The sequence below is a fragment of the Drosophila takahashii genome, chromosome 2R (genome assembly GCF_030179915.1).
Source record: "Drosophila takahashii strain IR98-3 E-12201 chromosome 2R, DtakHiC1v2, whole genome shotgun sequence".
Lineage (NCBI taxonomy): Eukaryota > Metazoa > Arthropoda > Insecta > Diptera > Drosophilidae > Drosophila > Drosophila takahashii.
Genome location: NC_091679.1, coordinates 35,589,257 through 35,605,942, shown reverse-complemented (window position 1 = coordinate 35,605,942; position 16,686 = coordinate 35,589,257). Strand labels below are relative to the sequence as shown.

The following is a 16,686-nucleotide window of genomic DNA, read 5'->3' as shown; positions in this document are numbered from 1 at the left end:
GTCTTTGTCCCACCCGTTTTTGCATTCCCCCACAGTTGCATCACACATACGTACGCACACTTGCTAGTAACGTAATAAAAGCACGTGTTGTGTTTGATTTCTTGCTACCACCCGCCACCCCTTCCCACCCTGTCTCCCTCCCTCCCACAGCACAGTTTCCGACCGCTTTGTTTTTGCTTTCATGACGTGACTTTGCTCGTTGTGTGAGTAAACCGATCACTCTTTCCTCTCTTTGTCCGCTCTTCGGTTTTTGATAACAGTTGCGATTTTGGAAGAGTATTCGTGAGTTCTCTCTCCTCTCTGGTTTGCTTTTGTTTTGTTATTGTTTGGTTTTTGCCTTAGCTTTGTTTACTTTTTCTGTTTCTTTTTCATACAAGCCTCGTGTTTTTTTTGCTTTATAATTCTTGACTTTTTTGGCTTTATGAAATGAGTGGGGGCCATAAGAGAATTAACCGAGGCATTGAATATGGGTGCATATTGTCCACACATCTGTGTTTGGCTTCAAATTGGAGCCCAAGTCAAGTTCCCATATAACCATTATGCTCGGTTGGGTGAACCGGTTTCGAGCTTTGCTGAACCGCAGGAACCTTTCGTATTCTGATTAGTTCCCACACATATCAACAGGTAGCTGCAGCTTGACCGCACGTGTGTGTGTGAGTGAACTTGCCACCTACTTAAACACCCGCAAACACCTCGGAAGTTACTGCCCTGCTACCAAAGCACCAAATGCTGAAATACCCAAATACCGAATTGCTGAACTTCCCCAGAAGTTCAAACGCACACACAAACACACGGAGAGGAACACACATTGTGGCGCAACAAGCTCTCCCGCTCCCGCTCCCGTTCCCAGTTTACCCCAAACTCAACGCCCCCCTCTCATAGCCGCTCTCTCAAAAACCTGCTGCCGCTGCACAGAAATCAAAAGTGAACACACTGCACGCTGCCTCCTCCCTCCTTCCACCACTCCGACCCTCCGCCCCACGTTGGGCGCCAAAAAGCAAGCACGAACGTCAGTTCGTTGCCTTCGTTCTTGCCTCGCGTGCTTCGTATCTTGATTTGTGCCCGGTTCTAGTTGGTTAGCGGCTTCGGCTGGCCATCGGCCCGCCACTTCGGCCCTCGTCGGCTGGCACTTCGGTTGGGGCTGTGGGGCACTCCCACTCCACTCGGCCCCACTCGCCAGTCAGTCGGCAGGCAGAGCAAGAGCAGCCCGCAGCTTTTTTCGTGTGGAGATCGCAGTTTTTCGCTTGCCAATCGATGGGGTTCCGGAATTCGCAGTTTGCAGTGCAGCGCTTCTTTGACTCTGTTTGATTTGGTTACACGGCAATTGGCGGCAATTAAAGGCAGTAGCAGTAGCCACTGTGTTAATTAGTAGTAGGTCGCTATTATACATAGCTCGCCGGACAAGTTGGCCCCGCGATAAGCAAAACACTAGTTTGCCCAGTGACGAGTGGCACCGTGGAATGCATTTGATTAGATTGCGATTTGTTTGTTGGCCCCGTCATTGTTGTCATTAAACAAAAGCTGTGCGGCAACCGGTTAACCTGACTTACCCGTTTCGGATTCATTGCCGCTTTCTTGAATTCGCGAATCTCGCGTTTTTGCCAGTCTTGCAGAATGAGTTTCGGGTGTGCACCGGAAACAAACGAAATCGAAATAACAATCAGCCATTCACAAAGCCATAAAGCACAGTGAAACACTTGATAACGGAGCCCGAAAATCCCGAAAACCCACGCAAGACCAGAAAATATATCTCGCAGCGTTGATTAATTAAATGCTGATCCAGTGATTTCGCGTCTGAAATATCAATCGAAACGAAAAATGTGTGTCATAAGTGTTCAGAAGTGAAGTGCAGCCAAATGTGAAATACGAAAAGGCCAAAAATGCAATTGATTTAAATGAATTTCTGTTTAATTTGTATAAATATTTCCAGCACTCGTAACTCGAGAGCCCGACGACCCACAAAAGCCGGAAAAGTGCAAGTTCATGGCGAAATTTAAATACCAATTTGTGCAAACTGATGGGGAAAATCGAAATGCTAGTACCATTTAAAGGCAGTGCGGTTTAGAATTGCTGACGAAGAACGTTCAGATTAAAGCAATTAAAATCGGCTTTCAGTCGACTAACAATAAAACCGAAGAAAATAGCAAGTAGTGGTTAGCAGGAGTAATGGCAGCAGTAAAGAGCAATTGAGCGCATCGTTACAGCATTAAAACAAGGGAAATAGTTTCAAGGCGCACGGCAAACAAAGCGAGGGAAAATGTCAGCCACTCAGCCAAAGGATGCGGCATTAAAGACTAAGGAAACGGCAGCTGAAGCAGCTCCAGTCCCTCTGCCCCCACCACCCAGCGCCAAAGCAACAACAATAGCAACGGGGACGGGGAGGAAAACTTTAACCTCCAGCGCGGCTTTGTCATTGTTTGATCAGCTGAAAAACAGCGTCAATTTAAACAGTTTGACAATTGGCGCCGGCGTCGGCAACAACAACAACCCAGAGGCAACACCACCACCTACAGCAACATCAAAAACAGCAGTTGCCACACCCACTGCCACACTGTTGCCAGCCCCCACCGCCCCCTCTTCGTCTTCGAATATTGAACTGAAACCCCCGGCGAAACCCGCGCGACCCTTCAGCACGCCCAGCAGCATTGGCATCGTGCAGGGCACGAAAAGAGGGGCGGGGGGCGTGGTCGAAGCAGCCAAATTGGATATAAACGCATTGCGATCTCAGCTCTATCAGGGCGCCAGGAAGACTGCAGCAACAACAACAACAACAACAACGCGAGTTGGAGCCGGCAAAACGACAACCACAGTTGTGGGAACATCTGCAAGAACAACGAAGGGATCAAAGAAACGGTGTCTGGATCGATACGATTCATCAGAGTCATCAGACAGGTGAGTTGAGTGCATTGTTTGATTATAATGCGGAAATAGTGTACAAATCAAATCTCATTGACTTTGTAACGAACACACTCGATGAGCGTTGTCCACCCTAACACCTCTGTCTACGTTTCGACCGGAGTACTCAGGGAGCTGGGTGTGGGTTTGTGTTAAGATAGAACAAGAGGTCACAGAACTAACAGTAGTAGACAGAGAAACGATAACGATAAGAACTTAAACCCAACGGCTAAGATTCGGACGAGAGAGTGTACCTATCGAAGATGGAGGCCCAGTTGGTAATGGCCTCCTTTTATACCCACCCTACCTGTAAAGCCTCATCAGACTCTACACTTAAACAACCGCTGCGCTACATTCTCTTAGGGGCCCTCAAAAGATAACAATTTAATTCATATTAAACTTCATCTTTAATTCTCCAAATACGATAATATGGTCCATTCTTAATACTAATAATAATAAAACTAAGTCCTTAAGACTAAACGTTGTCTACGTTAAGCGACTCTCTATTCGGTCGTGATTGTATGTACTATAAGGACGATAAAGAAAAGGGATATTTAATTTACGTTAAATTGTAGTTGTTATCGATATACGATATTCTTATTCAATCCGAGGCCCTGAGGCCGATTACTTTACGTTAATCAAAGGCAAACGTTCTTCTTTAATTCTCTTATATATGACAACGACTATATGATTATAGATAGGTAAATATATTTATCAAAAGTGTGTGGGCTCAGACAAGAATGAATATATAGGTAAAGGAAGTCAAATGATTTGACGGCTATGCCGTACTTACGAACTCTCCAACGAAGTCAGCATGCCTGATGACGATCGATGTGTGCTGTAGAACTTTGAAGTGTTTATGTAATGGTTATATATGTCAATCTATATCATAAGCACACACGAAATAATGTTGCTAAATAGGAATCGTAAAGTAAATTAGAATCTTATCTTAAATGTGTTGGAAATAGAGAAAACTAAACTACTTTTACTTAATGCGATACAAAGAACAAGTTGGCAGCCCCGGCCAAAGTGAACTGGAACCAGAATTGAAACTGAAATTCCAATTGGAATGACACTTCGTGTTTGCGCGTGCTTGCGCGGATTTTGTCGAATCGGTGCCGGTGAGATTCGTCCGAATTTCGTCCGACTGGATCCGACCTGTCGGTTTTGGTGCAGTTTTTGCACGATGAAAACCTCACACGGGCTTGGTAAGGCGGAGACGGCGCTTCTTGATGCCGCTTGCGGTTGGACGCTGATAAACTAGGTCCGGTATGACGAACAGTATGGGAGTCAAGGCGTGGAAAGGAGAAAAGATCCACTTCACGCGGTGTGTGCCTTTACAGAGATCCTTTATGTAGATTCAGGCGTGGCGATGATGAAATGTTTAATCCAGGCGTCGCGCTTATGCGGATTCTGGGCGTCGCGCTGGCGTGTCACGGATGCAAGAATGTTACCGCTGCAGCGGTAATGCACTAAAACAACAAAATTATATATTTTTACGACTTATTATTGCAGGTGACATAGTTGCCCCAGTGACGAAATCGCCCCACTTTCCCCTATGCATGAAATCCCAAAATCCCTAAGTATAGTATTTTCGGGTATTTTGGTGTGAGGATCGGGTCCTTGCTAATAGCAGGGTTACATTTGGGGTGAATGACTTAGCTGGAATGTCTTAGCTAATACTTAGGCAAAAATATACTGACTCTCACAACTTAGAAGGGTTTTAAAATATGGAATTGGACAACTAGACTAAAATAGAGTTGAAGAACACTATGCTGAACTATACATCGTTTTCTTATATGTTTTCACATTTTAATACGGCAACTATCTCCAAAAAGAAATGAAAGCTTTGGATACTTCAAATCAGTGGCTGTTACTTTTTGAATACCAACTTGCCTTTATTTTGTAACCGTGTGGGGGAGATTTATCCTATGGGACTGTAAGAAAAGCTGGGCAAACAATCAATACAATTTTACTTCTACCTATTTCAATCTTAAATGCACAATCATTAAATGGCCCAACAATGCAAGATGCCAAATGTATCTCTTCGATGCACTGGCTGGCTATAAACGGAAATGCAAGAGTGTATTTGCAAACTGGCTGGCTGTGCCAAGACTGAGCTAAAAGCGGATACTCTAAATATATATACGCCGTGCACTGCCAAAAAGTGAGCCAAAAGTGTGATCCGCAAGATACTCAACAGAAAAAGACTGAAATAGCCAGACCATCCGAGGCATAATCAACGCATTAATCAAATACCCGAATGAGCAACAAGATCTGGAGAACGATAATAACCGATTTGCGCTAAATTTATATGACAAGTAATCGGTTTAATAAACGCACATACCTATGAGAAGCTAGTCTTGTAAGAGCCCACGAGGCACGCGCCTTGTAGATTGTGAATTTATGGCCTACAGATACATTTGTATCTACTTAAATGGGCAGCCACAAAAACATCTTGCCGCAATGCCAACTAATTTCCGCTCATTAAAAATGCGCAGCGCGGTAGAGGAGAAACAAAGAAAAAGCAAAGGCCGCAACGGACTGCAGGCATTTGTATCTGGCAGATACGCACAACATGCGTTCATTTATCAGCCTCAAATGGCGGCTGATGAGCCGCAGTAGCAGTAGCTGCTGATTTTCAATGTGCGGCGCGTGGGCGGTTGAGCAAATGTCGGCGGCTTCCTGGCTGCATTGAGATATAGATATATAGATGCAGATGAAGATACTACTACATTTTCATTCGGGGCAAAATTAAACTTCAAACTGGGATGTAACAATCTGCTCTACACTTGTTTGACTTTTCCAGACCCATGGCGTTTCAAATAAGTCACGACTAAGAAAATGAATGATGAATCATAAAATTTTCGAATCTTTTGGATTTAAAATCTTTTCCTATAGTCGAATGCAAAATAAACTTGAATACTTGTTGAATGTTCATTTAACAAAACTTTACAATGTGGACGAGAAAACGCCCTTAAATTTACATTTATTTTATTAATAAAGTGATATTTATTGTTGTTGTAATGATCCGATCGTTATGAAATTAAGTGATACTGCTTTCTGATTTTTCATCCATCCCTAGTTCAAGTATTTAAACCCTTAATGATGGCTAGCTTCTGCTTGAGGTTACCTTTTTCTGTTTTGGTTCTGCTTCCATCCATATCAAATACAATCTATGTGCTATCGGGGCTACGGTATCTGTATCTCTCAGTATGCTTAACGCGTCGCGAATGTTTTGTCAATTGGCCCCATCACCGACCTCCCTATCAACATCCCACATCCACTCCCCCTAAGATCGCGTTTTCTCGTCGGCTGGTGAGTGATGTCGTCGTTGCTCCTCTTCGTCGGCAGTCGGAAATCATTTAAACTTTTGGTCGTTGAACTCTTTTTGATTTATTTATTTTGTTTGTTTTCTGTTTGTGTTGCTATGTGTGTGTATTTTTTGTCGCCGTCACAAAACATGAAATTTTGTTGTTGCCTTTGGTTTTCCATGATTTTGTTTATTTTGATTTGCGTTGTTTTTTCACCAGACTTTTTCACTGAATCTTTGAAGAGATGTGAAGTTGGCATTTGCATCTTGGCAAGAAGCTTAAAAAAAAGTATCTATGGGTTAATTAAACATGTATTTTGTTCGTACTTCGGTTAGGATCTCTGATTGTGGCAAACTTAATTCTTTGCAGTGACCCCGATTCGCTGACTCGTTTTAAAATTTAAATTCTGCAAGCCAGAAGAGAACGTGAACCACAAAAAAAGTACCCACTCGCACTTCCACTGAGAGTAGTCATTAAAATTTTATTTTTTTTTTCAGAAAAACAAAACAAATTGCAGTCTTCGTCAGTATGCGAAGTATGGACAAAAAAAAGTATATGAGCAGCGCTAGCAAGTAACATCCGCAGCTTCGTAGCAAAAGGCATTTAACTTTAATTATCGCTCATAAAGCTGAAAATACAACAACTGCCTACTTCAGCAACTGCATATGTGTTGCTGCTGCAATTGCTGTCATCATTTTTGTTTATTTGCAGTGTGTGTCGCCCCAGCGAACGAGTGTGTGTGCTATTGATTTTGTCGACTTTTGTCTTACAGGTTTTCCACGTTTTTCCACATATTTCCACGAGACCCCAAGAGCGACCCACTGCTCCAATGGCGCGAGTCTTTTTCTTCAGCTTTTGCTTTTGCTGATTGTGGGCTGTTACTGTTGCTGTTGCACTTTTCGCCAAGTCATGTTAAGGGGGGGGCAGAGGGAAGACAATCACCCTGAGATATTGTGTAATCGCCCACGTTGATTTATCTCGTTTAAGTGACTCCGAAACGGCAGCAACTGCAACAGCAACATTGCAATTGCAATTGCTATTGCAATGACAACGGCAACATCGCGCGATGACGTCGAAAGTGTAATATAATAAGTTGCGGTTGCCAGTTGTTGCTTTTGCCGTGGGTCGTATAAATTTAGTGGTCGTGCCTCCGATGCTATTTGCCATTTCTTGGCATTGCCATTTGGTGGCTCCTTTTTGGTCTTTTATACACTCAAGCTAGCCAAGTTTTTGGGGCCAAAGTTGCACTCTCGTTTTTCGTTGGCCAACTTTGTTGGACGGAATCTCGTGCACGGGAGATCTCTACCATCGATTATCAAAATAAAAACTTTGAGGGACAGCCAAAACATGTTACTAAGTACTTCCACTTAGAAGACGGAAATTGGAAACGCCCCAAGTAAGTGAGGTTTATTCAATTGCAAAGTTTCAAACCCATTGTCTGCTTCTAAAGTTGGGTATTATTGTTTCTAACTGAATCTATATATCCAATACAATGACATTGGGCTGATTTTTATATTTTCGTGATTTAAAAATTAAATTAAAAAAAAATATTCTCTAAAATGATTAGACAACTCTTTCCTATATAAAATTTCAATATGTTATAAAGAAAACTTGTATCCCAGAGATGCATTTTCACGTGAACTCTTTTATTGGATTTTTATTTTGGTTTAGTGTTTCCTTTATAAATTTTATTATATATTCTGCTGTAGCCAGTCGCGTGTGTTGGTTCTCTGGCGAGATTCCCAGTCGTTTGCTTGCAGCTGAACCCCTCCTCTCTTTGTTGCCACCACTGCTTGCGGGCTGTCTTTGTTGCACCTCCTGCTGTCAGCCCTTTTTGTTTTTTTTCCACTTGTTTGCCACATTCTTAGTTCGTTGTTGTTGTTTTGGTTTTGATACCCCACTGCAGGAGGGGTCGCCTTGTTGACATATGGCTTTGGATACCCAAGGAAAAGTATACTTTTAGTAGTTAAAGAATGCAAATTGGACAATTTTTATAAAAGTATTTATAATAATATTTTTATTAATTAACAATATTTTGTAAAAAACTGCTAAATAATAAGTATTTATAAGTCAGGAAACTCTAATTTTTATCTTTATCACAATTTTAATTAAAGTTCTTTTAAACAAAACGATTTCGGTAATCTCCAAACGGAATTACAAAATATTTTCTTTTTGATGTGACTTGGAGATGCTTAAATAAAGATGCGATACGAAATTCTATTTATTCATTTTTTAGTTTTAGCAAGTGGGTTTCGATACTTAAAATCCTCATGTACATGTTTTTCTTTTATCCACATACATTATTTTTTAACAACAACCAACAATCCCCTCTCATGTGTGAGTGGTTGTGTGAAAAGCAGTTTAAACACGAAATTAGAGCCTGCCCCTGCCCCTGCAGCTCCCTACCAACACCGTCATTCCAACCAAAGTTCCCCGATTTCCCTCAGGGAGCGCATTAAGTCGTAATAAATGCTGCCTGGTTGCATGCTTTGTACATTGACCTCAAAACGGAGCAAAGCCGCCATACCCCCTGCCACGCCCCCTTTTGGCTGTATCTTTTTAGCTGGGATGCTGTTCCCCCTTGTTGCTGTTGCTGTTGTTTTTCGTGCACATTTTGCTAAATAGCTTCTATTTACGTTCCATGGAAAATGCAATTCGCAATTGTAGAATGCAGACTTTATTTTTTTTGCCGTTTGCAGTTGTTTTCCCTGCTCGCACGCTACTTTGTCTCTACAAACAATGGCTGGAAGGCCGAACAGGGGGGTGAACCAAAAAGGGGGGCGAACTAGTTGCAGTACGTGCGCGACTTTTCGGGGCCATAAATCAAAAAGGCGAAACCCAAAGCGGGTCTCAGGCAGCGACTTTTTGGGTTAAATCAAGGCTGGGGGAGTGAAAATCGCTATTAGGGAAAATTAGGCGAATAAAATGCCAGGAAAAGTGTGCAAGAAAAAGCTTAAATGACAAATTTAGCAGACACTTGCAAGCATTTAAATATGTAAGTTGTGGGAATGCGATTTTTATAGTTTCTCGATATAAAATTCTTAATAGTCACCATTAAATAAATGTAAAAAATCATTTATATGTAAATCTGAAAATATGGGATAATAAAAAACGCCCAGCCCATTAGCTTCATTTTTAATTAGACAATAAACAATTGGTTTTAAATAATTACAATAAAGCTTACATCACGTAATATCTACATCTATTTAGTTTAGTCTGTCAATCTGCATACCAATTAATATATCTATTCCCTTCCCCAGCCCTTTTTTCAGCTCTTTAATTAGGGCTTTCGAGACAGGAAATGCCAGCCAGACGGCTGCAAGTGCCCAGACTCCATGGGTCTGTTGCCCCGCCCAAAGTATTCCATTTAGGGCCCGTGGCCCCCAACCCCAAAAAGCACATTTGTGCAACAGATGCATAATTTATGCATCGCTTACACATCTCATGTGCAAATCGACGCGCCAAAATCGCAGTGTGTAAGCCCCGTTGGAAAGAAAACCAACAAACCGACAACTTAATGGCATTCTAATGCCGGCCGCCAAAATCAAAATCATATTAGCCAAATGTCTGGATGTGGCGCAGGGTCCGTTGATGTTGTGCCGTATTTTGCATCTATTTTGTGAGCGCACTTTTGGGCCGGGCAACACAGCATATACTGAATCGTGGCAAATTTTCATTAATTATAACGTCAGGCGGCGCTCGATGGACGCCTGTCCTCTGTCCTCCTCTCTCCCTGTTTGCCCTTCGGTCTGCACTTGAAGAAAAAGTTTTGTAAATTACGGAAAATATGTAATACATATTATGTATACCTTCCCCTAAATGTAAACCAGTTTCGAGTACCTTGACTATCAGATTCCCGTTACTCAGCTAAAGGGAGTGCGTGAATGGTCGGATTTAAAAAATTTCTTCTACATTTCTATAGGTATTAAAAATACTACAAAATTGGGTCGGAAACGCGTTATTCTACCTATTATATACTTTTGTATAAGGTATAATTATTTGAGTTATTCTTTTTAAGTTTAGATGTATTAATTTTTCTTAAATTTAAAATAATTGAATCGATTTCTTTACGAGTGTAATGGGTACTTTCAGGCAGACACAAGGCACAGCCATCTCTCCCTGATTCTGGCGTGCAGCTGAAATAACAGCAGCAAAGCAGTGCAACACGTCGGAAAGCCAACTCCATCCCCATGCCAATGTATCCACAACTGACATCACTGGCCAGACAGGCATCCCGAAAACCAACTGACGGCCATTGCAGCAGGCATTGGCTTTTTCCGAGCTCTGCGCTAGCGAAAATTAGTCATTAACTTTTTAAGCATCGGCTGGACAAACATGGCGTATGAGTGATGTGCAATGGTGGTCATGCGGTGATAAGCCCAACAACTGAACTCAATTCTGTGGCGCATGTGGCAATTACTCTGCCGCTGTTTTGCTGCACGTTAGCGATGCACTTGATGCAATGACAACGCAATTGCCACAGGGTATCATTAAGTTTGTCTGAATGAAGGAAACTGTTTGGAATGGCTGCATGTGTGGGAAATAGGGAGATAATTTTATTCGAATGTTGATGAAAAGCGGCTTATCTAAAATCGGTAATATATTGGTTATAAACCTTAAATTATACAGTATTAACATTAATTTTTCAAATCATGCTATTTTAATTTTAAGAAATAAAATATTTTCTTACGTAACCTTGACCTTGACCTTGGCTTGCTCTACTTCGAAGCTAAATCGAAACACAAACACAATAAGAAGCTTTCAAAAGGAAAAGTGTAACTGAAAACCCGAATCGAATGGCAAAAAGCCGAAGAAAAGCACAAATCACAAAGCTAATTAAGGAAAATGAAAAAGAGCTGACGAGCGGAAAAGGCAGGGTAGAAAAAGTTTATGAAGGCGAATTCGTTGAATGTTCATTGAAAGTCGGAAACAGAAGCAGAAAATAGCAATAACATCACTGCGAAGCAGACAATAAAGAAAACTCTGGGATTGATTTGGTGCTATAAAATGCTGGGAGAGGCTGGGGAACGAGGGGAGGTACTAAACAACCATTATAATCGGCTTAAAAAGTGTCAGCCTGACATTTGATCAAAGTGAATTGAATTGTCAATTGAAACTGAAATTGTTTATTGGCGTTGGTACATACACATGTTTGCTCGTTGTGGTTCTACACCCATTGTTTGTCCATTGGACCATTGATTAGACGTGAAATTCTGTGTCAAAATGTATTAATTAATAAATATCCCGAGGCAATGTCACATAAAATGTTTGAAAATGTGTGCGCTCTTATTTGTGTTTGAAATTAGTTTGTGGTCAGGCGGGGGCAGAGAGTTTGTGATTCTAATTAGCTGAAATAAAATTAAATTGATTGCATAAATACGTTTATTTTAAAATAAAATTATATCAAATTGCATGTGGTAGCATGGCCGGCGGCAGAGCAAGGGAAAACCAAAAAACAACTGGCAATTAAAAGTTAATTAAGCTGAGGGCAGGGCTGGCTTATAGCTCAAACCGTTTAAAAATATCCAGCCAAATCGCAACAGGTGCAATCTTCAATGGATTTCTCTAACGCCTTCTCACTGAAATTATTGGCTTTTCGCATGTAATCGTCGCTTTCGACCTTTTTCGCACTCACAAAGGCAAAACACAGTGACCGACAGAGCATAATTACTATAATAGTGGACGACGACGCCACCGTTTCAATTATTCGCGTGGATTTTTTCTCTGTCAATGATTGAGTAATTGACAATGTTGCTTATGATTACACGGTGGCCTGCCAGTTCTCTCAAGCACCGACACTTAACAGCCATTCCCGCTGTCGGCTGTCCAATCGAGCACTCGAAGCTATCGAAATACCCTCTCGGTGGAAAAGTGGTTCGACCAAAGTCAAAGTTGCTTAAATATTGAATTTATTCATCAGTTTTAGGGGTTTTTACATTCGTGAAATTATATTTAAATAAATAAGGTTTCCGAAAAAAATTCTTTTTTAATTTAAAATAGGTTGTTTTTGTTCCTAAAGGAAGTCGGATGTAGCTTGTGAGCTAATCTATTTGTTTATATATATGATAAATATTTTTAATATAAGTTCTTAAATTTATTTTTAATAATGACGAGATTTTCTTCAACCTGTCTTTAAACCTTCAAGTCAAAAAGACAGTAAATGAAAACTGAAAAAATTGATAAGAACATTGGGGTTTTGTAGTAAATTTTCCAAGATAAGAAAGTGCCACGCTAAATAAAACATTGCAAGAGCATTAACAACTTCGATTGGATATTATTTACAATGTTCTGCTGGGCTTTAACTGCTCAGCATGGAAATGTAATTAACGTTGAGCTATGCGCCAAATGGCAGTCGATCGGTGAAGCGTATCGGACAGTCATTCATCCAATCAGTCATTCCCACCACCCATCAAATGTAAGCTCTTTTTTTTTCGAAAGAACTCTGAAAAATTGGACATTAATTTGAAAAAGTACCTACCTTTTTGCGTGTGGCGATAGACGCATAAACGCCTATTTTTATATTGTTTGATTTCAGAATTCCGATATAAATGCCTAATAAATTGTCGTGAATAGATAAATAGCAGCAAACAATTTAAACTCAATAGTTTCTAAATTAAATTATTAATTTATGATAATAAAATAAATCTAACAATAATTTTAGATTCTAAATTTTATTTTATCTAATGCAACTATTTTGTTATTTATGCCTTTATTCACCGCATTTTTGATTAAATTTTCATGTTTAGTTCATTAGAAATTCAATTTGCCTTTTCCGCCACAGCAAACAGCAATAAAGTAACAAAAACAAGAGTTGCATCAGTGCAAACGAAGCGTGGCAATTACCGCACTCTAAAATTTAAAGATTTAAGTTTGTAATGGCAATCACCATCAACATAATTGTTGGGATATTTGTATTAATTTTTGTATAGGTATTTGTGAAGTAAAATTGTATACAAGATTCACTAAAATTTGGATTATGCAATTTTCAATTTAATAAAAATAGAAATGATATGCCAAAAAAGGTGTTGAAGTGTAAATGCTTTATCTTTTGTAGCTAAGCTTATTGAGTTTTATTTCAATTTAGAGATTGTCAATTTAGTCGAATCAATCTCATTTACGTTAGCTTTCCTAGGAGTAAGTATAAGAAGATTTATGTTGTAGGAATATTTGGTATGTAATCCATCTGAAAATTCATGAGCCTTTACCCTTTTTTTTTACTTAATACTCTCTTGTAAAACGTGCTTTTGTCTAGCTTTAAAAGCTTTATTTAGATCTTGTTTCGTCTATTTGGCCACCAAGTCCCCACATTGGGGGCCCTTCCCTCCATTTCACGCGTTGTTATCAACACGCGATTTTTGGCACTTTTTTATTTTTATTTTATGAAGATGTCGCCATCGAAGCGAAGCGCCGAGGACGGCGACTATCGTGCTGAGCCCTTCTTGTCCTTCCGCCGTTGTTCCTGTCGAGTTACTTGTTGTTTTTGGTGCTGATGTTGGTGCTGTCTATATATATTCTTGTCTCATTTTCATGGGCCATTTACGTAGACAAAGACGTGCGGCATGTTTGTGTATCCGTAGGATACATTTTCGGTTTCGGTTTGGTTTGGTTCTGTCTGACTTTAGCCCAGGCCTTGTCTGTCGTCGTTGTCTCTTCATCTGCTTCTGTCTGCTGCAGTCCGCTGTAGAAACATATATATCTGTATATATATATGGCCAGCTAAAATACCGGTTCCCTGCCAAAGTTCTCAAAGTTCCTGATGGGGTGTAAGAAAAAAGTTTATGAATAAAATAGGAACAAAATGCTTTTTTATTTTCTTTTTCCTCTTTTGCTGACCGCTCTTTCCTTTCTGTCTTCGTGCTTATTGCAAAATGCCTTTAAATTTATCAACGAGAAGGAGAAAAAAACGAGAAAAATGTCTGATAACTGACCAAGATGAGATGCCCGAGCTAAAAGTCGTTCGTTCTGACATTCCACAGATATTTTCAGCTCCCTGCAAACTGCACTCCAACTCTGCAACCTGGGGATTCAGCAAGCCCTCAACATTTATTTTTATTTAATTAAAAGACACTTAAACGATTTAGTGGGAAAGTGCGTGAGGGAATTTTTGTTCGTTTCTGTGATCCGCTGCCTCGTACATTCAGCATACATATGTGGGCGGAGTCTGTGCATTTCTCGTGGGGCGGCAGTCGTAAATGTCCATAGTAAATCAAACCATTAAAGTCAAAGAAAATATACCAAATTTCGCCGCTTGTCCAGTGTCGAGTTGTGAACGCCTTTTGGGCGAACCACTTTTCTTGGGGCTCTAAAATCTTAACTACGCTCATTAAAATTGACACACAAATGCCGGAAAGTTCAACGACAGAAAATCTCGCGGCTTCGAAGGCACACGCACACTCACAGTCAGTGAGAAAAGCCAGTGACAGAAATAATTAACAAATATTTATTTGTTTGCTTAACTTTTACTCGACCGATATTTGCCTTGGGATTTTTCATTTTATTTTCCCCCTTTTTTGCTTTATCAAATGTTTGCCAAGACATAAAACAAACCAAACATCCAGGCCTCTGGGAGTCGGGCAGGGGATCAAGGGGTAAACGCTGTCACTCAGCTATATGCAGGAACTTATCAGATAGTTGCATAAGTCGGGGTAAGTGGGGAGCGGGCTTCGGAGTTCTTATCAAGTATGGCATACTCCGAACTCGCTATGAGTAAAGCAAGGCGGAAAATTGAAACGAATATATCACTAATTTCATGTACGAAAATGTGGGTACCAATCTATGACCGAAGCGGAAAGACATTGACGCATTGAATGACCTAGAGTCAAAATCTGCCAAGTGGGCCACCCCTGTTCCGAAGGTCCGATTTTCATCGAACTTTTTTACTTTTCCGGTTCACAACGAAAATATAAGAACTTCATTTGAACGGTTTTGCGAAATTTTGAGTTTTACCGGAGTTATAGGGGTCAAAACATGGCATTTTTGTCACTTTTTCGAAAAAGTTGCACTCAGTCATTAATTCATAACTTCGGAACGGTTAGAGATATCTTTATGATGTTTTCACTAATCGCTCAAGAATTATTATGGCTTTCCATACAAAAATTTAAAAAAAAATTAAAAATTTTTGTTCTTAAAAATAAATCAACATTTTTTTTTAGTTTTTATTTTTTTCAGTGTTCTTCACCAGCTATAGAGTTTAAAACCATTTGAAAATAAAGTTTGATTCATTACGAAAAAGATCCAAAAAAAAAAAAGAGTGGCCCGGCCAAAGGTTTTTCGCAATATCGATTTGAAGAAGGGCGCACAGCGGTTTCCCATACAAAAACGGCTTGCTCGTGAAACCTGGCTGGTCAAAACATGCCGTAGCGAGCGTAGCGTCAGCTGTCAATGGGGGACTTTTTGCCGTTTTGTATGGGAAACCGCTGTGCGCCCTTCTTCAAATCGATATTGCGAAAAACCTTTGGCCGGGCCACTCTTTTTTTTTTTTGGATCTTTTTCGTAATGAATCAAACTTTATTTTCAAATGGTTTTAAACTCTATAGCTGGTGAAGAACACTGAAAAAAATAAAAACTAAAAAAAAATGTTGATTTATTTTTAAGAACAAAAATTTTTAATTTTTTTTTAAATTTTTGTATGGAAAGCCATAATAATTCTTGAGCGATTAGTGAAAACATCATAAAGATATCTCTAACCGTTTCGAAGTTATGAATTAATGACTGAGTGCAACTTTTTCGAAAAAGTGACAAAAATGCCATGTTTTGACCCCTATAACTCCGGTAAAACTCAAAATTTCGCAAAACCGTTCAAATGAAGTTCTTATATTTTCGTTGTGAACCGGAAAAGTAAAAAAGTTCGATGAAAATCGGACCTTCGGAACAGGGGTGGCCCACTTGGCAGATTTTGACTCCTAATAACCCAAATTTTAATAATGTCACGAGTTTACTTAATTTAATGTGGCGCAACAGGTTTAGCAAATATTCTTGGTTTTTTTCGATAAATGGTTTATAGTGACTCTAGATATTATTAGCTTAATTATTAACTTTAACATTGACTTAGTTTTTTTTAGTTTTTTCCTTGGATTTTCAATGCTGAAAACTAAGTCTGAGATTTTTTTATTATATCACACGATATTAAATAAAACACATTTTAAATCAAAGGACTAATTAAGACTCTCTTTCTTTTTAGGTAATCATCAATAGGCCTTATCTATTTGTAAGCTTATCCGTTTTTTGGTCTGGCAAGTACAAGAGATGAATAATTATAAAGTACAGTAATTGAACTTTAACAATCTATCCAATTATAAGGCGTGTCATTCGCATATCCTTTTGTTTAACCCCTTTATTTTTAAACCATAGAAACGCTCATTAGTGGGCCCTAGATCAAAACAGAAATCAAGGAAGTTTTTCCTGGGTTTTTAAGGGAGTGTCCTTGATATCCTGACACGTCCCACGTCCGTTTCCTCTACCAACGTCCAAATGAGAG

General features: G+C 39.8%; 1 protein-coding gene across 1 annotated transcript in view; it reads left to right on the top strand.

Moving 5' to 3' along the window:
* The first annotated feature begins 1,351 nt into the window (after positions 1-1,351).
* Positions 1,352-16,686, top strand: part of jing (AE binding protein 2 jing) — a 131,927-nt gene continuing 116,592 nt past the window's right edge. Inside the window, exon 1 of the mRNA XM_017149194.3 lies at positions 1,352-2,892. Within this exon, the coding sequence (XP_017004683.2) occupies positions 2,258-2,892 (635 nt within the window). The 5' untranslated portion in view covers positions 1,352-2,257. The remainder of the gene's footprint in view (positions 2,893-16,686) is intronic.